The sequence below is a fragment of the Mizuhopecten yessoensis genome, unplaced genomic scaffold (assembly GCF_002113885.1).
Source record: "Mizuhopecten yessoensis strain PY_sf001 unplaced genomic scaffold, ASM211388v2 scaffold10745, whole genome shotgun sequence".
NCBI classification, from domain to species: Eukaryota; Metazoa; Mollusca; class Bivalvia; order Pectinida; family Pectinidae; genus Mizuhopecten; species Mizuhopecten yessoensis.
The window spans coordinates 300,656-326,405 of NW_018408700.1; the positions used below are offsets into that span (position 1 = coordinate 300,656).

General features: G+C 35.6%; 1 protein-coding gene, 1 long non-coding RNA gene and 1 other non-coding gene across 4 annotated transcripts; 1 reads left to right on the forward strand and 2 right to left on the reverse strand.

The window, feature by feature from the left end:
• Positions 1-227: 227 nt before the first annotated feature.
• Trnar-ucu lies at positions 228-300 on the reverse strand. The gene has a single exon. It is a non-coding gene; the product is annotated as a tRNA-Arg (tRNA).
• Positions 301-2,465: 2,165 nt separating this feature from the next.
• Positions 2,466-4,840, forward strand: LOC110462088. The gene is made up of 2 exons (XR_002464231.1): positions 2,466-2,848; positions 4,508-4,840. It is a non-coding gene; the product is annotated as an uncharacterized LOC110462088 (long non-coding RNA).
• An 8,525-nt stretch (positions 4,841-13,365) lies between these two features.
• LOC110462099 (prenylcysteine oxidase 1-like) lies at positions 13,366-25,585 on the reverse strand. 2 transcript variants are annotated; one of them, XR_002464233.1, is made up of 6 exons: positions 25,471-25,585; positions 20,032-20,238; positions 18,289-18,466; positions 16,290-16,498; positions 14,833-15,717; positions 13,366-14,776 (listed from the first exon to the last, which is right to left on the reverse strand). XR_002464233.1 is itself a non-coding variant. In XM_021515931.1 (5 exons), exons 1-5 carry the CDS (start codon positions 25,568-25,570, stop codon positions 14,897-14,899), a joined length of 1,515 nt encoding a protein of 504 aa, XP_021371606.1. In that variant the 5' UTR covers positions 25,571-25,585; the 3' UTR covers positions 13,366-14,896. The 2 variants fall into 2 exon arrangements, 1 of the variants encoding a protein (XP_021371606.1); XM_021515931.1 differs by having other exon boundaries at positions 13,366-15,717.
• Positions 25,586-25,750: the final 165 nt, after the last annotated feature.

Genomic DNA, 25,750 nt, shown 5'->3' on the forward strand with positions numbered 1-25,750 from the left:
AAACCTAAATACATAAAAATAAGAAACATAAGGTGTCAAAATATATCAATAGTAAACGATATGATAGTGACGATAGTAGTAATGTATCATCATAAAATGATATGCACAAATTACAACAATTTTTCCCATACAAAAATATTATCCAAATAAATCATTCACTAGTAGTCATCGTGATCAAAGCTTTCGGTAACATAATTCTGTTTTCAAAGACATTTACAACAAAATAGCATCCCCGGTGGGATTCGAACCCACGACCTCCGGATTAGAAGTCCGGCGCGCTATCCACTGCGCTACGGGGACTTCATCCTTTGAACAGACGTACTCGTTTTCAATGATGGATTTATAATCTTGTAACCTTATTATATAAAAATCAAAACAACGTGCTTCCTTTGATTGCTTTTGATTTTAAATTCTTTTTAGATTAAGCTTTTAATTAACATTATTTTAAAAGTCATGGCTTCAGGTGAGAAATGAGTATATGTACCTATGTAATATATCAGTATTCAAATAACGACTTATAATACATATAGTATAATATAATTCCTTGGTATTCCTGGCTTGTCACATTTAAATGAGGTGATGTAACGATAAGGAAGAAGTTCAGTTACAGGTACACCTCATAGAAAAGATATCTCATTGATTATGCATGGCAATAGGTATGAGGTTTTATACGTCTCTGATTTGAATGTTCATATTTTTAGTTCTATTGAAAGGTATTTCTTGGTGAGATGTATAAAAACGAATATATAGAACACGAACAGTGATATCATGGGACAATCAATTAAATTAACCCTACAAATTCTTTCCCTATGAATAACATCAAGTGTCACAATAATGGGGCCCAAAATAAGTCTGTATCGTTTTAAAACTTACAATCTTTATTTTCTATTTTATCTTTAGGTTTTCCTTTTTACAGGTTTTTGTATTTAAGTACGTACGTGACTCAATAAATAATAAAAAAAAGACATCGAACATTACTATCTTGAAGTTGTTATATATTTCTATATATAACAGAAAATAATCGTGATGGATATTTTGTGTCGGATAGTCCCCAAGTCAGGATTTGTCCTAAAAGTACACAGTTATATAACTAGTTTCGACCAACGTAGTTTCTCAGGTTTCGTTAGAAACATACTGTTTTTAATACAATACCATACAATTTATTTTATTAGAAGTGCCACATGTCAATTTTGCATAAAATACATACATGCAATCATGATCTGAAACGTACAAACAATATATGATTGACACCCAGCCTACTAAGGCTTACGAGACACAATATATATTCGTTAGATTACTAAAATACTAAAAAGATTTAGATTGAATTTTTAACACATTCTTCTATAATACATCTAATGACATAGGTGAATGTAAACTGGATTCGTTCATTAAAACAACACGTTTCTGACAGTGTTAAAATAGTTGAACCCTGGCATAATTTGTTCAGCTGTTATAAAAAGATGAGTTCTGACACCAGAATAAAACTCACATACAATCAGAAAGTGACATTCGTCTTCAATACGGTTTAATTGCCTACCTTATGAATTTTACTCTTGTGATACCGACAGCTTTCATGTCATGGCATATTATATTATAGATCCCTCCTTTTCAAAACTATGAGAAATGCTAAAGACGTCGTTATTCCGCGGCATTGCCGCTAAATGACCCTATCAAGTCCGTATGGCATTCATGTAGACTATTAAATGCCATGTCAACACACTATTTATTCAGTTAAGACGTGCCCGTGGTACAAATCTTGGTTTGTTTGGTATAGACAGCTGATATAGAAGTATCTAGTGTGTTGTCAGACGTTGACAAACATTTCATCATCACCTAAATGTTATTCATGATACGTAAACACAAATATGTATGACATCCAGGTCATCGTTTCCGCCGATTGCATCAGCTTGTAATATAGGACTTGCTCGCCATATGTTACTGAGAATGCACAGTACCACCTCTTGTTATTTAATTTCATCTCGACTATGAACACTAAACAGCACAAAATATGCACAATTAAAGTGAATAGTCTCGAATAACAGCGTCTGTTTAATAATCAAATCAAGTTGTTTTCATCACAGTAAGTGACCTTATCGTTTCATGACGTCATTTTAGGGGGGCGGAGTTAACGAAAGTTTATTAACCGCAATTTAAAAGAATTGTTAGCTTTGAAAGATGTAAATGGTGATGTTCCATTTGTCAAATTTTCAAAAGAAAGATAGTTATTATTATGTGGAGGTAAAAATATCCCTGTATCTATATAAACTTAAATTGAACGATCTTTTGGACACGTTATATTTTGAAATTGCACACAAAAACTCTTTCGAAGTCACGCGTGCCATACGTCTGTTACCACGCCACTGTTACCACGCTGGCGTGGCGATCTATTTTTAAAGCTAACATCATCAGAACACTGTTTACAAACATATCGTAGATCACATGACTCACCAGGTGCTAAAAGCTGTATATATATTCAAGGGATTACAGCACTGACGCTACTCTTGATCGAGTGTTCACGCTGTGTATTACTCTAAAATCGTTACTTGTACGATCCGGCATAGATCGACCGTTTAACACATATCTTATCAGAAATATTTGATTTATAAATCAGCGGTCGACATGTCTGACTATTTTGTAGCTAACTATCTGGACGATATCGACATGTACAGCGTAGAACAACACAAGTACATCCATAATGGCCACAGTGGTAAGGGACGGAGTAAGAGGGAGGCCAGTCTTCACACCAACGTCCACGACCCCACCGGACATACCCGTAAAGCTGTCCAGAAACTGATCAACAACAAACTAAAGCAGAGGTCAAAGAACTGATACGTCGGGTTTTATAACTGTGAGTATACTATTTATATTGATCAATATTATTTGGACATAACTCGTTTTTGAAATATTCCTAATTTAATTTCTTCGTCATATTGTGGACGCTTGTGAGGATAATTGGTAATTGACATATATTTTACATTGCAATATCGAAGAAATGTTCTCATTGCAAAATTACCCAATTGTCAAAAGTTCCGTTTCGCTGAAGGACAGGTGAAGTCATTGTATTTGGTAAATTAAATGTCTTCACAATGTCTTAGATATTCTATATGAAAATGTTATTCCAGAGGTGGGGAGATGGATTCAACTAATATCTATTAGGATAATGGGAATTAGAAAACCCAGAGACGTATATACTACGTATGGCTGTATACGTCCCTGGATAACCTACATACTATTCCCTCTAATATGTAGGTATCTTGGATATTGCTGTTCATGGTGTACAAAACGAAATATGATAACGTTCAATTAAAAGACACGACCTTCCCCCAAGTCTAATATTTTATTTATGCAAATGGTTCAAATTCTGTCTTAAAAAATCCTATCGTTAGCTCAATGAAGTTTGAAACGAACGAGCCTATCTTTTTGGGGTTAGGGGAGCTTTGATTACACATCAGCGCAGAGTTGGGCATTTTTGTGTTTGAAACAACAACAGCTACGCCAGGAAATCGTTTAAATAGCAAGCTTCGAGTTTTCTCCCTTGCATTTTTCTCCATTCCGTTCTCAATGCATGCATACCTTATGAATGTCATAATCCAAATAAAACTCGGATATTTTACAGTGATCCAAATATAAGATATTTGACAGATTGTCTTTAAGTCTGTAGGTTCACACTTGCCTCTAGATCGGACGTACATTGTAGTAAGAATGCGCACTGTGATGCTAGTCTGTCTCAGTGTGAGGTTATATATTGAAATTATTTATCAGGCCGAGTGTATAGAGTACCGCCGTATTGCTACAAAACACTTAGACGCCTCACTTAACCCTATAACTATGGAGGAAGTCGCGCGATACAGTTCATATCCGACCACATGGTTGTCTGACCTTGGGTCTGTCACGTGGTCTAGTAAACCCATACAGTCTGGGCAATGAACTTCTATAAATCAACCGTGCAGGAAAGAAACCTTGGCCTGACCTCGAGTAAACAGTCGGCTCGTTGTGTACCAAATCTGCTATTTTGCTAATGAGTAAACAATAACAATCCTGAGTCTGCTTGTGGGTTTCTGATAAGTCAACAATAAAAACCTGAGTCTGTTTGTCGGTTTCTAATGAGTAAACAATAACAATCCTAGCAGAGTCTGCTTGTAGGTTTCATAAAAACAGTATTGTGCTCGATATGTCAGGTTTTGTTTACCCTGTCAATTTGTTGACAATTATGATGCGTAGGAATCTCCAATGTGTGTTTTATTAAATCAGGACTGTGCTTGCAATAATAATAAAAAAAAATATACATGACATGGTTTATTTGGACTCGCGTGATCAATTTCAGATTAGACAAAAACATACATTTATTCATGAGGTTCATTTCTAACTAACTTTACGTCCTTTCCTTACTATCACGTTTCTGCGCTACAGTCAGGGACCAAATATGTTTATTACTTTTACATCTTAAAAGGAATTTGTTTATGAATTTTCATCATTGTTTTAGAACTTACGATTTTTTTCTTCACAGCCGGATTTCCCCATTGAATGGATATTGACCGACAGAATGATGAAAGGACTACTGACCAATGGCGATACACTGACGGCAGAACGGACCAATCAAGACGACGGTGATATATCTTTATTCACCAGTAAAATCGTCTGATACTGGACAGAAAAAATGGAAAGGGACCAACGAGAAAGCAAATTGAATGTCATTTAGCAAATTGAAGGCAAACTAAAGTTTTGTGTTTGAATAAGATTAGTAAGCATGGCCATCTATGGCAAGGTATATAGAATGTGTTTTGTATTTTTTGTAACTTATTTTGTACGAAAAGTTTGTAATAAATACATAAGTTGTCACCATCTTTGTATGTCTCCTCATTTTAAGAGAACATATTAGAAGTGCCCTGGCGGTGGTAAAAACTGTACGACCATTCATAGAGGAAAAGACAGGGACCTGATAATTAAATACAGTTATGTTTGGACCTAAACTGATGTATTTACATTACTATTAGACATTCGAAACCCCCTCGTAAATGACGGTATATGGTATATACTAGAAGCTAGATCGTTTATACCGCCATGGCGGTCCAAGCATAGCCCTAACAAATGACTGTGTCCCTATGGGCGCGACAACTTGTTAAAAGAAGGCCGTTCATCCAACCCCGTCAAACCGTTTGCACATCCAGATTGTGACTGGTTGCTGAACTTGAAACTAGATCATGACTAGATGGTGTTTTGGGTACAGCTCCATGTCCATATCCCTTCGGTCAAGATTATGTCAAGGGTCAAACCACCAATAAACAACAAGATTATTTCACGAACTTTCCTCCTCGTTGGAGGTGATTTATCATGTCCAGATGGTGTGCCAAGTACCCACACGATCAAGGTCACGACCAATGGTAAGATCTTCTAAACGACTGAACATTTGTTATCCATGACGTCATGTAGAAGCATTGCAGATTCTAGAAAATGGAAGCTGTACAGAATATCATCCACAGTTGTAGTAACGACGACACGGAGAAAGGTAGGAGTTGTGGATGTCAGATTTTGTCGATGTGTTTGGCATGGATCAGTTTGCAAGTAAGACAACTAGAACCGAGCAGAAGTCAAAACAATCAGAAACACATCACGAAACGAACCCCTAAAAAACGAAGAGGCACCCCAGGCCTGTGTAGCGCACCGGTTTCTGTTGTCATCTCAGCTTACTTAATTGATACTGTGATGGCCGAATTGAAATATTACTTGTATTTCGTAAGGGCACTCAGACGACGCATGCTTAAAACTGATCTAGTGGAAGTTAAGACAGTCAGAGGATAGGCGGTCATCTTTGATTGTGAGTAGGTTAGAAAAAAAAACGTGGGCAGAGATTAGAGAGGAACATGCTTATAACGTTTGTTAAAAAGGCCGGAAAATGAGAAGAATTAGAATATCGTTCAGCCAATCACAGGCCAATACAGACATCTTCAATTTCAATATCACACTGAAGATTTGCGATTTGTTATAGATTGTCGTTTGCACGAGTTTTCTAGCCCTCGCTTATTACAACTAAAGATGACGTCGAAATTTGTTCCATTTCGCTTACTAAGCTCCTTCCCTTTGTTACCAAGGAGGATAACGTCCTTCATTTACACCGCAATGACAATCCCATTCATCATAACATGTCGGTCATATCCATCTACCCTACCTAAAGATCGCGCCTACTGCCCCAAGGGGGTCACGACCTTCATTTACACATTGTTGCATTGAATTCCCTACCCACGGCATGTATCATAGGAGGCGACTAATATTTTAACCCCCTGCAGAATTGGGGATTTACTTTGGTGTTTTCTATTTGGGGACACAAAAGCGACCAAAATTAATCTGCTGCACCAATTGCGATAGTTGGGATCTTTACCTTTCTTTCTACTTCTAACTACCTTTTATTTCATAGCGTCTTGCTTGGTAGTACCTCACTTTTGGCTATAATGTTGAGCGTTCGCCCAGGTGAGGAAGGCAATGGGTTCTGTCTCCAGGCCGGAACATACCAAAGTCCTTAAAAATGGTAGTTGTTATTCTCTGCTTAACGTTCAGCATTTAGGGTATGTCAACAACTTGTTCACCCGTTGTCAGTATAATATAACCGGGCTAAATTCTGTGCTAGGAGCCTTCGGCATGGTATTTCAGTGAGATAGCACTATAAAGTCGGCATCAGATCCGCGCTATCACAAGGAGGCAAGCACGCCAACATACCCTGTCTCCTGCATACACACACGCAAGCACGCATACACTACACACATGGAGGCACGTCCTTAAATGACCTTAGCTGTTAATAGGAGTTGCACAAACTTAAACTAAACTAAACCAAACCTTGGCCCGGTGATGTAGCATGCTAAATAAGGTTATTTTTTTTACCTGTACTTATGAGGAGTTGGCTTTAAATGAGCCACAATGTCGTCGTTTTGTAATACTCTGCTCCTCCCAGGACAGCATACCAAACATCTATATAACACTGGGTTCCAAGACAGGATCCATGCCAAATTAAGTCAAAATCCCTTCTAGACTAGCAGCCCTTTAAAGGAAACGGTTACACCGGGCGATTGCACAGGGACCTGAGAATTTCGACTTTCGGTAAAAATGCCACCCCCAATGATCAGTTATACGATCATTGGGGGTGGCATTTTTACCGAAAATCGATCTAAGCCCCCCAAACGTGTAAAATTATTCTTATCACATTAGTTTAGGTACCAATATAAATGTAATAAATTCTCAGGTCCCTGTGGGCGAATGGACAACGGACGCTGCCCCATTGCGATGCCTCGATTTGGCCACTTGGACCAGATACGCCCATAGCACATCTTCAGGCGATAATCTGGGGATGGCGGATACACAATTGATTAATTAATTGGGAGTCTGAAGTCAAAACCTTGACAGTTTAATTAGTTTTGCTTTATGTTAGCGTTCTCATCACAAAACTGTTTAATATTAGAACCGTTATCTAACGCAAGTAGAAATCATACTAGTCACTAGATCATATGAACGTAGTGGACTTAACACGAATGCAGTTTTTATTCATTGGTCATTGTGAATACAAACAGGTGCTGTTCATGGTCACTGTGAATGTAGTTTGTATTAATGGTGGTTGTGAATGCATATTCATCGTAGTTATGAAGCATGGGGTATTTACGGTTGCAGTTGGAATTCGTGGTCGCTGTGAATGCAGATAGTATTCGTGGTCTTCGGCGATTCCAGTTAATAATCACGGTCGTGGTAAATGCTGATGGTATTCATGGCTATGGTGGGCCTGCCGACTTTCATTATCATTATGTATGAATTATAATTATATGAAGTTGTTATCAAACCTTATAATCACATCAAAACACGAAATACAGGATTGCTTGTATGATTTTATGAAATAGATCGTCAAACAGTATTCTGCCTATTCAATAGAATGTATTTATAAATGCCATTACGGTTAGTGTTGCTAGCTCTACCAATATGAACATTACAGCTTCATCCCACACGGACCTGATAATTTGTTACAGCTATATTTGGACCTAAACTAAGGTGTTTAGAGTAATTTTACATGTTTGGGGTTTTTAGATGGATTATCATTGGGGGTTGCATTTTTACCGAAAATCGTTCTAAAAAAAACAACCGTGTGCTATTACTCTAAACACCTTAGTTTAGGTCCAAAATATAGCTGTAACAAATTATCAGGTCCCTGTGCTTCATCCCTACACATATACAATCCTCTAGTGGTACTTCTAATGTTGATGGTCACAAACTCCATCCACTGACAAGAAAATAGTGGACATGTATACCAAGTCTAATCAAAAGAACATTTTACAATAGAAAACGCATCCGGGAATCAGTAGTATAACAGCTGAATACAACTTCTGGTAAACAAGTGCACAAAGGCATACTCTTTATAATCATAATCTTACAACTCCAGTCTGACAACTTGTTTTTAAATTTTTTTATTTTTTTTTGGTTTGTAATATATTTTGTAAATGAGTAATGCATCCTTGAACTTGTTTGTGGTGAACAGCAGGACCTGATAAGGCGATGTCTGGGTGAGTCACTAGTACTTATAACAACCAACAGTACATAATCCAAAATAGATTTATTTATAACAATGTGTGAGCATGCACCATATGGACGTCCACGGCCTAGATACACACATAACTTGCACCAGACAAAATCAATTACATACATGTATGGCTAATAAAAATACCAATTTAAAACAAAAAAATGTCAAGCTGACAGAAATGACAAAATATTGTATCTGGTCCCCACTCTATTGTTGTGTATAAAAATATTTACACAATTTTAACATCACAGGGATTTATTATGTTGGTCCTTACCTCTTGGGAGAATAATCCCTTACACAGGGCCCAGTATACTAGGAACCTGTATATGATAAACTGATATCATTAACTTAATGACAGAGTAATTGTTTCATAAACATTGTGAGACATATATCTACAGGTAGCACTTGTGTGGTAGATTTTAATTGTGCATAGGATTGTGGTCACCTTCTAGCTTAGCATCACGCTATTTGTAATTCAGAGCTATCAGGTATTGCGGTTGCTGGCTTGATGATTGATTCCAGGTGGAAGCACACCACTCTCTTCAGACATGTGATTTAGATTTACCATAGTTCAAATTCAAACTTGAGTGGATATTAAATTGATACTACAGGTATGTGTAGAATGTTTCATAAAAATCTTCACATCCCTTCAAGAGTTATTGTGCAGAAACCATTTGTGTGGACGCGCCTGCTGGAGTGGTCCCTGTACAATGTATATATCAGCTCTGCTTTATTGCTAACACCAAAACTGTAAATAGTGACAATTTAACATACAATTATAGTCTTAAACTAACAAAACACAACATGTATCACACAAAATATTTAGGCTTCTCTGCTCGTTTTTTACAGTGTACCAGACATGTTTTCTTTATTATTCAAATACATTTCTAATGTATTGCAAGTGAATCTGATTTCTGCTGATTCATATTTCACACACTCACTTACCCTATTTCACAATGAGATGTTTTAAAACTTGTTTGCAATAATATTCATTACTAACCCTTTCACCACTGTAGACCACAATGGACTCGTCCAGATGAACGTATGTTAGAGTCTACTCAAGTTACTTAGGGGTGAAAGGGTTAAGCTGTCTGAAGGTCATTTAGTTTTTACCACAGATCAAGTTGACCAGATAGGTAAGATGTTACAGGTCTTTTTCATGTTTAATCTTGACGTTTGTAGACCTTGAATTTTGATATCTCTTGTGTATTTACAACATATTTAAATGAGTTGAATGTTTTCATTAACTTGACGTCCTGAAAATAATGAAGTCTTTAGGCTTAGAGTCCAATTGTGAAACTATGAAAATGGATTCATAACGTTGATTAAATTACAGAAATACATACACTGTACTACACCAGATGTCAGTTGAAATCCTTGCACTGCTAGTATTATGCAATTAATATCACATATAGTGTTTAATTATGCCATTTAATCAACTTCAATTCTATCATAACAGAGATGATATGAAAGACAAACACCTTACAGTACCATGTAATCAAAAATTAAACAAAAATGCTAATGACAATGATGTGTTCCGACATGCTGTTCATAATTACAATGGAACCGATTTGTTACTGTGGACATCTACAATGAAACCGGGCCCATATTCATGAAACCGTTCTCATGCTCAAGCATGGATTTTGTGCTCAAGTCTAATTTCTTGTTCAAGTTATAAATCATTAAAAAAACACTTATTTTGTTAAAGTTTTGTAAAAAAAATGAAACTTGAAGCCGAAAACCGGTTTTCAATATTTAAATGACTTTTTGATGGTTGACATGATTTAGGTGGGTTACAAGAAAGCTGGCTTGAGCACAGAATCCCTGCTTGAGCATGAGAACGGTTTCATGAATACGGGCCCTTACTAACATCTAAGATAACGGGCAATAACTGGTGATTTTGTTGTCCCAAATCTCACACTTTTACATATTTATTACCGACTTTGTATCATGTCGCCTTCAGTGTTAAAGTGAGAGCAGTTAAAATTTGTTCACATGATCATAAGCCTTACAGCATTTATAACAGACTTGGACTATAAGGGCCTACTGCTCACTACCCTCACATCAATCTGGGTAAAACCAGGTTACGCTGATTTTTATCATACATGGATCACACAAAAGATGACTTCACAATTACAACATAATTTGTTACCTTGCTTAATGCAAACATATTTAAATAAGTCATTTGTTTCTTCACCAAAATTCCTTTACCGATATATAGATACATATTATTAAAATGCCAAAACATTGCTGGGCAATTATTGTTTCTGTAATGTTACTGTACCCTGTTCCATGAAAACATGAAAAGTTTACATGAAAACTTACTGGAATGTGATTTTAGTTTTTCATGTTTAAATTTTCAACCCCACCAATAAGATAAGTGTATATTATGTATTTATGTAATGATTATATAGTTTTATCACACAAAATGTTCTTTGCAAACTATTTGCTCTTTACCAAGTTTCATAGTCTGCTAGTTTAATTTTGCATACCACAGTATATAAATACATTTGTGGATCCACTTCAACCATGGAAACACAAGTGTTTACAGTATGTAACCATGGAAACAGAGAGTATGTTTCCTGTCATACAGTACCTGTAGGTACAAAGATTACACAAGTGTTTACAGAATGTTACCATGGAAATAGAGCCAGTAAAAACACAGTAAATATTTCCTGTCATACAGTACCTGTAGGTACACAGATTACACAAGTGTTTACAGTATGTTACCATGGAAATAGAGCCAGTAAATACACAGTAAATATTTCCTGTCATACAGTACCTGTAGGTACACAGATTACACAAGTGTTTACAGAATGTTACCATGGAAACACAAACAGAGATAGTAAAAACACATTATTTTTTTCCTGTCATACAGTACTTGTACATATACACAGATTACACAAGTGTTAACAGAATGTTACCATGGAAACAGAGACAGTAAATACACAGTAAATATTTCCCGTCATACAGTACCTGTAGGTACAAACATTACACAAGTGTTTACAGAATGTTTCCATGGAAACAGAGACAGCAAATACACAGTAAATATTTCCTGTCATACAGTACCTGTAGGTACAAACATTACACAAGTGTTTACAGTATGTACACAGTAAATATTTCCTGTCACACAGTACCTGAACAGAAATTACACAAGTGTTTACAAAATGTAATGCAGAGCTCTAGATTAATCATGCAGATGTCAGACACAGGCAAATAGGTATTACTTGTGTTGAAATGATATATATGAGCTAGGTAATAATTTTCTTTTAAAGAATTAAATAAATTAAATAACAAAAATAAAGAAAAAGTCTATTTACAATAGAAAGTTCCCCAAAGCGGTTTTCAAAGCATCTGGAAACAATTTGTTTCTAACATTGAGGTATAAAAAATGTTACATTAATATACAGTTATTGCAGTGGAGCACGACTCTCATGATGGCAATGATCGCCTTGTTATACCATATATAGGTATACATCAGAAGTACCACAGAATGACTTTGTTAACGCCATACAAGTGAAATGTCTGCTGTATTCAACGGAAATTAACATTAAATGTTTGCTAAAGTCTTGCTCATATAAAAGTCACCAATAAGTTGTGTAAATACCTTAGTTTATGTATCAGATATACAAAAAACAACTACCTATTCCACCTTCACCTTTGAATGCAGTCAACAGAAAATACAATTCTGGTTGACCATCAATGCATATATCAGAGAAACTAACTTCAACGCAAAAACTTAATGTTGATGGAGATGCTGACTAAGTCGATGGATCATGAAAGGTAGGCTCCATCCAGTATTTGATGCATGGGTTGAGATGTACTACCTACGGTGCATCTATGGTCCAAGTTTGGTTGGTGTAGCACTTATACTTTCAGTGAAACTAACTTAAATGCAAAAACTTAATGTTGAGACGGCCTTTGCCAGAAAAGCAACACCTTAGTCTTGCTTCCACTTTGTGGCGATGAGACACAAACCATTGAAACTATCATATTATACATGCAACATATTTTAAAAACTCTCAGTAGTTACTGACAGAACCCTAATGTTGACATCCTTGTACTATAAAACAGAACACATCAATGAGCAGTAGTGTGTCTGTTGGTGCCTTATCATTATAATGCAAATACTAGATATTTAACAGATGTTTGTATACCCCTAACTATGTTCACATTTTGCCATAATTAAGATCAAGTGCACATGAAAAATTGGTAAATGGGGTGCTTAATAAGATAGCAATAACCCCCACCCCGTAAATATACATAACTGTCGGACACATTCCGAGGGAGAATGTATTTTTTTCTTCTCTTTATTGTTCTAAGCCACTCAAAATATTAAAATTGTGAGACTTAGGTGACTGATGTAAAGTGTATATATATAGTAATATACTCTGTTAACTAACTAGAGAGGTGTTGAAAAAGGGGGAGGGGCACTAATTATGGTGAATACAGTATATCAATATTATTGACTTGATAATGCTTAGATTGATGACACAAACACGTCAATCAATATGGAGGCACGGTAGTCTAGTGGTAGGAGGCCGGGCTTGTGACAGAAGGGTTGCAGGTTCGAGTCACGGCACGACACTGTGTTGTTTCTTTGAGCAAGATTCTTTACTCCGCTCGTTCCAGTCTACTCAGCTGTAAATGAGTACCCGGGTACATGGTTGGGCAGTGCTAGAATTGTTGAATGCAAGCTGTTAGCATCGAAATGGGAGCTCCGGCTGTATGCTCCCCAGGGAGTTGAGAAAGGTATTGGATGGTTGCAAAGGCCCTATAACCACGGATAATAATTTGTGAACCGCTTTGAGACGAGCTACAAACTAGGTTGTGATAAAGCAGTATATAAGAACCTCAAATTATTATTATCAATGTTCCAACCAATGAAAGAAGATCAAATGAGTCCCAATGCCTTATTTGTTTTAATTGTGGCATCATTTCTTTATGAGTGTAGCTACATACATATATAATGTTTGTGTGTGATTTTAACTACCAGGAATGATTGTACCTATTGCAATATTTATATTTACATAACTCACAAACACAAAATACTGAACGACAATGTCTTCAATAATTTGTTTGTCCTACGCAGTTATTAATCTATGAGTATTTTGACCGATAGCTCACCACGCTATTTAACAAATGCTTAGACTAGCTTTTATAGCAAATACCTGCTAATTATAAGTTATTTAGCAAAATTTCCATCCTGGTTTAGATAAATTATGTCAAAAGCAGCTAGAGGATATATGATAAAACATCCTATATAAAACATAATTGACTTGTGACTTATAAATGAATCCGGGATATTAATGTGACAGTTGGGTGGGGATGTATCTGAGATTGAGGTGGTTCCATATTAAAGAATACAAATTTATTAAAGGAAACAGACTAAAAGTGATTCCCTGAAAACTATGCAACTATCCTTACATTGATAAATATATAAATCTGAAAACCAGAACATTGAAAACAATTATCACAATTTTCTATACTTTTCATACCCCTAACCTCCCTTATAAAAAATGGACAAGTTTAACTTAGTTATCAACCTTTTTTTTCCAAATTTAGATCTTACTTATCACAATACAACCATAAAAGTGTATATTACAATACACATATACACTACACTAATAATGTAACTTGGTCAAGACCATCTTTATATGTATCTTTATAATTATATATCTTTATTTTTCCAGTACTGTATCTACTCCAGTAGACAATTACAGGCCTGGTAAATAACAGGTGCTATCTCTACAGTAATAAATCACAAGTTAAAAGTATGATACCTGCTTAATTACATTTCGTTATACCCGATTTCACAAATGTTTTCATGGTCTTACTTACAATGAGTGATTCTTTACCCTTTATTTACTGTTTGTCATACTTGGCCTGGTAACAGCTTGTCAGTGTCTTACTTGTTAATTTAACTTCTCATTTCCTTATTAATTAAGTTCAAGTCATAAGTATTTACCCAGTAAATCACAGTAATAATGCTTTACTTTGTAAATTACAATTTGTCACATGCATTTTACCTGGTAATTTACATTTACCATACTTTCGACCATATGTAACTTTATAATTAGTAGACTCTACCATGCAATGATGTGGATGAGCCCATTATGGTCTACAGCGGTGAAAGGGTTAATCTGATAAATTAGTTACCATATTGTACTAGATAACTTACAGTCAACATTTTTTATCTGATAAACTGCAGTTACTACACTTTACCTGGTAAATTGCAGTTACCATGCATTATCTAATAAACTGCAGTTACTACACTTTACCTGGTAAATTGCAGTTACCACACTATACCTGGTCAATAACTTACTTCACCCCTGTTTTGATATATTACAGATCACCAGTTTCTGGACTAGTCGCATGAGCTGGATCTACATACTTTTCATCAATCTTATCTAGATTGTCATGCCAATGATTGTAAGCTAACAGGGCAATGTTACGTCCTGCTATAGCTTCCATTTCCATGGCTGAAGCTGCTAATTCTATTGCATTGACATAGTACAATCGCTCGTTCAAAAGGAAGGGAGGTAGATCGTCAATTTTCTTAAAATTGTATTCTGGATATGCCATCCACGATACTGTATGAACCTCTTCTATGGATTCAAAATATAGTTTGACCTCTTCCTGTGTCAGTTCTCTGTTTGAGAAAAGTTTACCTACAATGTTGCTGTCTATGGGTGGAACTGTATCTGATGCACTATTGTAGTCTACAGGAAGATGTTGACCAAATGAATTCAGTAATAAATCCATATTGCATGTAAACACTTCATTTGGCATGTCGGCGGGCTGTTCCACGCCAAAATACGAGCTGTTCACTCTACCGTGCACAAACGTTGCCACCGTCTTGTGATATTTCTGGGGAAAGTTGTGAATATCTTGTTGAAAACCCTCAAACTTAATGTCTGAAATTTCATCGTGAAGAGGAGTTGCTATGACAACCATGTCATATCGTTTGCTCTTGGCTTCATTGTTGTTGTCTTTCCTGTAGTAAACTTCATACAGAAATGGTTCATCTTCCAGAAACTCTACCATTTTTACCTCTGCAGCAATAACATTAATTTTTGAATGTTTCACAATATTTTCTGGAACCATCTTATTGCCTCCTTTGACTGCCCAAAGACCAGAATCCACTCCAGCCATAGAAATCGCTCCTGTCAAACAGGTAGACAGGTAACATCAAGCATAAGATACAGAAAAATGTTAAGAAGTTAGCCATATTTCACTCAATTAAAGGAAATCTGTTCATAAGACTTCAAACAAAATCAATGTTATTTCAAAAATGCATTGCTTTAATTAGATTCTTTACTTGAACATCTTAAAAAACTTTCTTTTTTTTTGGAAAATATTTGGATGGCCAAATATAGGCTCATGATAGTTGTCAAATCTATCTGGCCCAGTGGGCCATTTTATTAATAACCTTAAGTCTTCTACTGTTTAATCCTTCCATGAATTTCCTAAAAAAAAGTTAGCATATTTCCTAATTTTTGGGTTAAATACATGTACATGTACTGCTAGTCATGAATAAAAAAATGTTAAGCATGTTTCAGTGTATCTGATTAATATCAGTGATTTCAGTGTTAAAGTGATAAACATTTTTATAGATATTGCTAAGGTTCCAAAAGCATTGTGACTGTTGTTCCTTTTTAACAAGAAATGTACATTCTGCAAAGATTTAGATTAACTAAATCCTTAATTGCTTAATAACATACAAACATGCCCTTACCCACAAAACCTGGTATTTCTACCCCTTGTCCATAGTTTGTCCGCATGGCCCCCAACACAAGCTCATAGATCAGGGCGTCATGAAATCCTTCCTCACGCATAACCTTTATCACAGATTTTTTTAAGTAGTTAGCAAAGGATGGATCCATTGAAGCTAATAGTTCTGGAACATTTGTATACGCATAGCCAGCATCCTGTGTTGTGTAGATCCTGGAGTGTAAAAAGGGGAAGTAATCAGTTTATATGGTGTAGACATTGTGTACAAAAAGATTATAATATTACCTTTGTTAATTTACCATGTTTTATATATTTTGAACAAAAGGCCCTGTTGAAATGAGTGCAGTGTGTTGATAGTTACAGTATAATATACAGCTCTGTATGTGTATTACAGTAGAAATATACAGTGAATAATAAGTCTACCAAATATGCCAGAGTTAAAAATAAAAATCCAACAATTTCAAATTGGAGTTTACAAGAAGCTAATTTAACATTAATCTGAAAATAAAGTTACAAGACTTTAAATTGATGAGCTTTAAAGATGCAAGGGGCAATAACTCTACCGAGGACAATCCGAATAATACACAGGCAAACAATTACCAGCATTGTTAGCTAAGAAGTATTGTGTAAAATAAAACTTCATAAGGTTACAGTGCAAAGCACCAATAAATACATATGCTTTATTTTATGTTAAAGAAGGGACTTGCCCAAAAATATTTTAGCACTGAGCGCACAGCTATGAGCCCTGGGTTCGCATCTTATTGATCAAAGAGATGTTAAACATACTTAGTATCATGACTTCTCTATAATGATCTCCATGGGTCTGTGGCTCAACTTTGTTAAGTCTTCACTGAAACCTCCTTTGCACTTAAACAATACTGGTAATTATTGAAATTTAGTGTGGTTAGTCGGATACGATAAGGTCCAGTTACCTGTATACTGGTCACTGCCAGCACAGACATACAGATACATGACCAAGTGCTTGACAGTGACATTCAGAACAGAATAGAATTCATTGAGTGCAAGGAACACAGCAGCACCCGGGATATTTGGCATAGGGAATACCCTGTAAAGTACCACCATGATAAACAAGATTCCCACAGGAGTGGATGTGTCCCCTGCTCAGTGCTTTTAGTAAGAAATGTGTTTTGGCTGGAGTTATCGCATAAACAGATATGCCAAAATGTAGCAAGTTGAAACTCGACAGAAAAACCTGTAATATATGTTGAACATTGTTGCTTCTAGCATTACCGTACAACATTTGAAAGGAATTGATTAAAAAATAAAAAAGTTCTTGCATTTACTACACAATACCTATATTTGGCAATAAAAGGGGCATAACTCCACTAAAAATGCATGCAAACTTCTGAAATGCAAAATTGTAAAAGCAATATTGGTATGCAATGTGTACCAAGTTTGAGTTCAATCAACCCAAGGGAACTCAAGTTATCACATGGAAACCTTGTTTCGAACAACACAACCGACGCCGACGATGCCGACAAAGTAATACCTATATGTCGCCTTGCATTGCAGGCGACACAAAAAGGTTTGTACACACTAATCAGCCAGTGTTACACCAGAAAAAACACCTATAAATGTTGCATGAAGCACAATATTGAATAGTTGGTTACAGTGTCTTTGAGAAACTATCATTTTTAAGGGAAAACAGTATTTTAGATATTCATCAAGGTGCTTTTTTTTATTACATGTATATATGTAAATCAAAGATATTCATTTTGACAAAGATTTAAACCTTCACAGGGATGACAGATATAACCCTGTAATTTTGTTCTTATTGACATTTGGTTACCTTGAAAACTCATAACAAATCGTGTCAGTTTTTTCATCACATTCCAGATGAAAATGTCAGTTATTTAAACATACCATCGCCTCATTATATAATATATATAAATATCTGAGACAATGCTTATTTTTTTTTAAACTTTATAGAGAAATGAATTCAAGGCAATCACTTCCGGGTTTTTTAAACAATAGTACTGTACCTTTTGAATTTGACCAGAATGTTGCTGACCCACGTTTGAAGGTTGTAGATGTCCATACCATAATGCCAGAACATTTTGGCCAGGGTGACCACACTGTAAGGACTAGTCGTTAGTCTCAATTCCTCACCATCAAATATGCCCATGATTGCACCAGAATTTTTTTCTCGTTTCTCCAAACCTACAACAATAGAAACATATCATCTACTCTTCCCTTCCTTCCCTTTTTGAGTAATTGGATTTGTAACTGCAGTTACAGTGCATGTGGCTCATTGACTTGTATATTCAGATCATTTGTTGTTGAGAAAATGCAAAAATCTGACTATACAACTTTGTAATAGCTTACATACATTACTTAACACGTATGTATCTTGTCCTTTGTTATAACTTTCCATTTAAATGACATTTGTGGCACCGGTCTGGAAAAAGGACCTCTCGGTATAATAATAAAAAAAAACAGGCCCAGAGGGCCTGTATTGCTCACCTATTTCTTTTGTTACATGAAACTGACATATAGGTAACTTCAGACCAAAGGACTATGTATGGTTTGGGCTGTTTTGGCCCCCAAATGCATCAAAATTCAAAACCTTTAAATGAACTTTGAAATGACTGTTTCTTGAATTTTGAATACTTTCCAAATACTTTTATGAAAATATTTATTTATATTTCTAATTATTGTTGCCATGGTAACAAGTTCAAAATTGCATAAATTAGAAAAATTTGAATATTCAGTGAATATCGTGATATTTTGCATAGTTTTTCTCCTAGAAACTATAGAGCGCATGCTTGAACAAACTTAATATCAAAGGATAATGTGTAGGCACCTGAAATACATCTTTAGGAGAAATATAAAGTTTGTTCAAGAGTGCGCTCTATGGTAGCTAAGAGAAAAACTAGGTGAAAACCTGTCATAATTGACTGAAAATATGACCTGGTTACCATAGCAGCCAAAATTGAAAACACAAATAAATGTTTACATAATAGTACTTGGGAAGTATTCAAAATTAAAGAAACAGTCGTTTGAAAGTTATATTGCAGATTTTTAATTTTGATGGATTTGGGGGCCAAAAAAGGCCCAAACCATACATAGTCCTTTGGTAACTAGAACACAAGGCATTTTTACATCTCTTAAACTGTTCTTCAGATTTTGTTGTTCGTTGACCTTTAACTCCTGTGACCTTGAAACTAGGTCAAGGTAATTTTCATGAGGAAACTTTATAGCACTCATCCCATCTACCTACTGGTCGAATGTGATGACCCTAGGTCCTTCAGTTCTTCTAAAGAAGTCGTTCAAAAAGAAAAAGTTGATGGACGGACAACGCAGTACAACTTAAGTTCACCTGGCCCTTTGGGCCCTTTGGGCCAGGTGAGCTAAAAATGAGTTAGGAATTATAAAATGTGCACCTTGTACAGCCTAATTTAATTAACTAAATCATCTGTGTAACCTTGCTTATCATAAGTAATGGACACTGAAGTAGACACGAAAAATACTTTCACTACATTTTACTTGGTAGAATAGATACAATCACATATCTTTATATATTATGGGGGGAAATGTAACTTGGGGTTACATGTGTGACAAATAAACAAGTCAGGCTGCAAGCAGCCTTTGTTAATAATTTTTTCCAACATCTTCTCACCGTTGTTATATTTTCCATCATGCACACATGTTGATACAGAAGGTAATGGATATCATCTAGGATAAAAAGAAAATTTAAAAGGTCTTGAAGATTCTATATGCGTTACCTAGTATTTTTGTAAAATTGACCATGTACAGATTTTCTGGATGTATGATAGATCCTCCCGACTCATATTCTCTGCTGTTGATGTTTACAGTTGCCAGGCGACCACCAATGGTGTTCTTTTCATATAGGTCTATCACAGCATCACTCCCAAAGAGCTCTCTCATGAAGTAGGCTGCAGATGTTCCTCCTATCCCACCTCCAACAATCGCTAAAAAAATGAAAAAAAGAATGAATAACATGTGTTTGATTACGTAACATCCAGCAACATCTAAGGTCACCTAAAAATGGTATGAATTAAGGTTTTAACATACTGGTATTCAAACCTTTTAACCTTTAAAGCTGGTCAAGGTCATTTAATTGAACAAACATGATAGCCCACAAGCACAATGTAATAGAACCTCAATATGATGATCTATAGTTTGTTTTTTAATGTTTTACTACAATTGACACTTGTTACCTTTTAACTGTGGAAAGTCATTAATTTTTATACACTTGATAGCCCCTCTTCCAAGCATGGAACTTTTAAAAATGTCTAGATCTTATGGTTCTAAGTATTGACACATAAAAAACTCTGGCACAGCATGCTATAGGTCAAATACCAGACTCTTAATTAGTATATCAGTTCTTCTTCAGGAGTGTTTTTCACTTTTCAAGCAATTTGACCTATGTGATATGGAAAACAGGACAAAGTAATATATTGAACAAATTGTTTTAAAGCCCTTCATTTTAATATCCCCTTATCCCAGCATACTACTTGCAAATTATCAGCACTTTAGACCTATTGGTTATTAAGAAGTTGTTTGAAGTATTTAGATGGAGACGGATAGATGCTGCAACATGGCATAAACTCACTTGCAATTGGTACATAGAGTTAAAATATCTGTTCAATCCCTGGGTTTCTAGGATGGAAGTTTGATGGAAATTAATACCTAACTTCTTCCGTGTTTTTTTTGGGGGAGGGGTCCAGTTTCGAAAAATTGGCTGACAAGGGGATTATGTATACCAACTTTTCACATTATCCCTTTTGTAGTTTCTCAGAAAACTGACACCAATTGACAGACTTCCTGATCACTGAATAAATAGCAATATGAACAGTCAACCGTCTAGTACAGTATTGAAGTGGATTTTGAAAGAATCACTGCAAGACAAAAATTATAAACACCCAAGTAAAATTTGGAGAGTTTTGGCTATTTCTGAATGCAGTTTGGTATTCCACTACATTGACTTCCACAAAACTATTGGCCCAAGGCCCATAATCACTTGATTATAGGGCAGCTATGGCTATAAGGGAAAATGTGGCAAAGTCGGAAAGAAGTAAACCTATGTGGTCAAAGTCCTATCTGTTTGGGGCTGTAATCTTATCTCGGGTGTAATGTACGACCAGGCTTTGACATAGAGTTGATAACACTACAGCACTGCCTGGGGCACATCCAGAGCTGAGATACAGTACTTATCACTCATGTACATATAGGAAGCTAGCTAGGCATGCATGATCATCTGCTGGAATTTAACGACCCTAGGCCATCAGTTCGATTTCAAACAGGCTGTGTGGAAAGGTTTTACACAACTTCCCATTGAAAAAAAACCCAGAGAAATCTTCTCGTCTAAAATCATATTTGTTTTAAGTTTTTCATTAATTCTATTTCTTTTTTCATAATATCAATGATTTTTTTTCTTTCAAATATTTAAAAAAAAAAGATGACAGTATTCTTACAGAATCTGAATACTAGGTTTACTGTAAGACAATACCACTCCCCCCTCACTGCATCAGCACATCATTAAGTCATTTTTTGTACCTACATCCCTCCACAAGTCAATTTTCAAAACAGGAAAATTGATCAAAAAGTGGGGCAAAAATGTGGTTGAAACATTTTTTATTTCAATTTTCAATAAAAAAAATTACAATTCATCATCTTTTGAAACAAATGAATAAAAACAATTTTCTTTTATTTACAAATAATGAGGCTGAATACATTAAACATATTTCTTCAAAAGCAAATGCAGTAAAATTCTTTTTTAACTTCATTGTCACTAAGAATCCATTATTGTTTTTTATCAGTGCGACCTTTCAACTAAGGATTAATTACAATTTGCCAGGTATACAAAGTTTGGAGCATAATCCAGATCAAATGCAGGACCACAGACACCAGTCTTAATGGGAAAGAAAGTTTGGAATTAACCACTGACCCCCAGCTTCCCAGTCTGGTGCTCTACCAATAGAGCTAAAGGGAAACTCCATCTAGCATGAAGCTTGAAGGCAACCATTGTATATCATATATAAAACCTGACACCTGCCTGCATGTAATGTATTGTAATCGCCTTAGAGTGGCTGTTGGGTGCTAGCCTGATGGGGAGACTGTAGCAAGATGTGTAGCTATTAATATTATTGATATAATTGACAAAGCTGAGTGATATCAAATTCATGTAGTGATACATGTACGTGTCTTTGAATATCACTTCATTGTAATTTACAAGTATTTCTTTTCCCACAAATATCTGGAAATTATGAAAATAAATTTCATTTAAAAAATCCCATTTGTATGAATCCTTTATGTTTCAGTAACCTATGTTAATTTAACAATTTGATTCGCTATTCCCAAAATTAATCATACTTTTAAATAGTCAATCTCTATAACCTGTCCATCCTAACCACTGTGTTAAATATATATATTTTCATGTATCACATGCTGTAACCGGAATGGGAGAAGACTTGTATAGGTGATACCTGTTGTCTAATCCTTTGTTTTGGAAACATTAAAATATCTTGAATTAAATTTACATTTTGTTCCATATAAATATGTTTTTGTATTTTTCAGTCTCTGTTTTGTAAAGATGAAAATGTTTTGGAATTTAAAATATATAATCGGCAACAAACAGGACACAAAAATTTACAATGTCTGAGTGACGAAAAATCCTTTTAAAACATTGAGACCCTTTGAACTCTGGACGGACGCTTTCCCACTTGAATTACCTGGTTACCAGCAAACAACCCAATCCAGGTCTGCTACACCAGAAGGTCTATACCAGTACTAGTGTCGATACAGTTGTAGCGGAACTGGACTGGGTCGATTGTTGGCGATAGTGTTGGGTAATCGGTTGAAAATGCCAATCGATTATCGGTTGGAATCGGATGACCGTCGTAACCGATTTTCCGATTATGATAATAATAATAAAAAAAAACAGGAAGAAATAAAATAGAACACTACATGACTAGAAGTTTCATTCCTTCTTTATTATTGTGAATGTTATTTACTTATTTCTCAGTTTATTAACTGAGAAACATCATTCATTCGTTTGAATGTTGATTACAATATCAGTGTTTGCCAAACTTTTAAAATTATTGCAGGATATTCAGGCAGGTAAATAAACCTTTTTACCGGACAAAACAAAATAGGTCAGAAAAATTACATATAAAAAGAATTTCTGCAGAAACAACAATTTTAGTTAATTTGTTTACATTTTGTTAATAATTCATCCATTCAGTCTCTTATAAACGATAACAGATTTATCCCAGCATACTGTCTCAGACATCATTCCTTCCTAGTTCCTTTTCAGAAAATATTTAAAGAGTTATTTTTTTCAGTAACTGCAACACTATGATAGGGAATTTTTATTTTTAAATTGCAGTGATAGGTATTTCATTTATAAATTTTGTGTGAGTTTATTGTTTAGTTTTTAATTCCTGAAATCCTGGTCCAGATCTGTCCACTTATTAGGCACGCCATTGCAACTTCCTCTTTGATAAACTGAGACGTTTTTTCAGGAAAAAATTATGTCATTCAGTTGTAACTAGTACATGAAGTTATCTAAAAAGTAAGTATAAACTTTATTTGTCCCTTAGGCCTATTTTAGCCAGAATTTAGTTCTTTTTCACCTGCCTCAAATTCTCAAAGATCGCAAGTATTCTACTGGCAATTTTTTTCCTCAAAACAAAAAAAATAAAGTTTGTTTTCAACCAAAATGTTGCTCCTTCCAAGCTCTAAAACTGGATTTCCTCGGCGTTGAGCATGTGGATTTTAATTTTTACAACTCTGGAATGACAAATTGCTAATAACAGTAACACATTATAGGACATTTTGCCAGATTTAGCTGAAAATATTACCGGACATTCGAGCAGGTATTTGAAACATTTTGCCGGTTCAAGGTGATTTTTTTTTACATGTCCCGCTGTCTGAAGAGTTTGTCACACATGTACACTGATTCAATATTGTTTTTATCTCAAAATATTTCAATGTTTTAAAGAAGTACTTCAAAACTTTTTATAGTGAACACAACCTATTGGTTACAGATAGATGTAGCTTCCATTGCTGATTGCGTTAGTTTTGGTAACTGTTGGGCGCGTTCGAACAGGATCTACCGATAATCAATTAAACATGACCATTGTCACCCTGGTAAAATACTAGCCGCTTCCTACCGTCTCGGCTAGGGAGAATTTCTCTTTAGCTCATTCGGGAGAGCGTAAGACTAGTAAGCCAGAGGTCCCGGGTTCGACTCCTAGCGGAGGCATTGACAAAATAATGACCTCTGTTACATTGGCGCCCACGTAGGGACCCGGGTAATATTGACAAAAATACTCGACGATACTTGCAAAGGAATCTCTATGACCCCTGGAAAACTCGGGGCGAGTTCTTTCTTAAATGGGGAGTATGTCACCCTGGTAAAATACTAGCCGCTTCCTACCGTCTCGGCTAGGGAGAATTTCTCTTTAGCTCATTTGGTAGAGCGTAAGACTAGTAAGCCAGAGGTCCCGGGTTCGACTCCTAGCGGAGGCATTGAAAAAATAATGACCTCTGTTACACCATGATCGCTCATCGGAATCGGTAGGCTCCTATCAAGCATTAATTGATTATTCCCGATCATCAGCACAACACTATTTGGCTACCAAATAGCTCAATTGGTAGAGCGTCCGTCTAGAGTTCAGAGGTTCCCGGTTATAACCCCTGTCTGGTCGTTGCATTTCTCTTTCTCCTGTTACACAGATTTGTACTGAAACGACACATCTGTAATCCCATCTGCACCCTTAAATTTTGTTTATATGCCATGCAATGTACACTACAGTAGATCTTTCTACGTGCATTGTATGTGTGCCCGCTACTAAGTCTTCATGATCATGACCTGTGCATTAATACAGTATAACACAGTTTCAATCAATCAATGAGGTGGGTTTGCAAGAATCGAATCTCTAGTGTGGCTGCCTGTATAAGTCAAACGATATTATAATGGACATGAAACATGCTACATAAAGGAAGATATACAGGCTTAGTATAGCAAGCGACATGTATGTCCTTGTGTGTGACAGCATCATATATAAGGTACTGTAGGTCTACAGTAACGTTACTGACAGCATATGCCAGTAACTTGGGATTTGCAGTGTTACAGGATAAACATAATAATAATAAAATGCAATTGTATGGAGGTGTATGAGAATCAATGGTTATACCAATATGCGGAGGTCTTGTTTCTTCTTCTGCTTCGACATTTGCTCCAATAAGGACACAAAATATGATGCAGGCTGTCGTGAAAGTCGTGGAGGCCGCCATCTTCGCTGATTTTCCTGCGTTAGTTTCGTACTTGGGTTCACAAATTAATAAACATATCAATAATCAGTTTATATCTGAATTCTTATTCAATAATTGTATATCAGGTGACTATTAACGTATTAAAATGACAAAAATTCGAATGAATATTGAGCAAAAATATTAAATTCTAAAATAAAATGA

Coding starts and splice junctions, on each gene's coding strand:
- LOC110462099 (XM_021515931.1), bottom strand. CDS start 25,570: ATGGCGGCCTCCACGACTTTCACGACAGCCTGCATCATATTTTGTGTC. Junction 20,239..25,470: donor AACAAGACCTCCGCATATTG/GTATAACCATTG, acceptor TCATTTTTTTAG/CGATTGTTGGAGGTGGGATA. Junction 16,499..18,288: donor ATTCTGGTCAAATTCAAAAG/GTACAGTACTAT, acceptor TTTACACTCCAG/GATCTACACAACACAGGATG.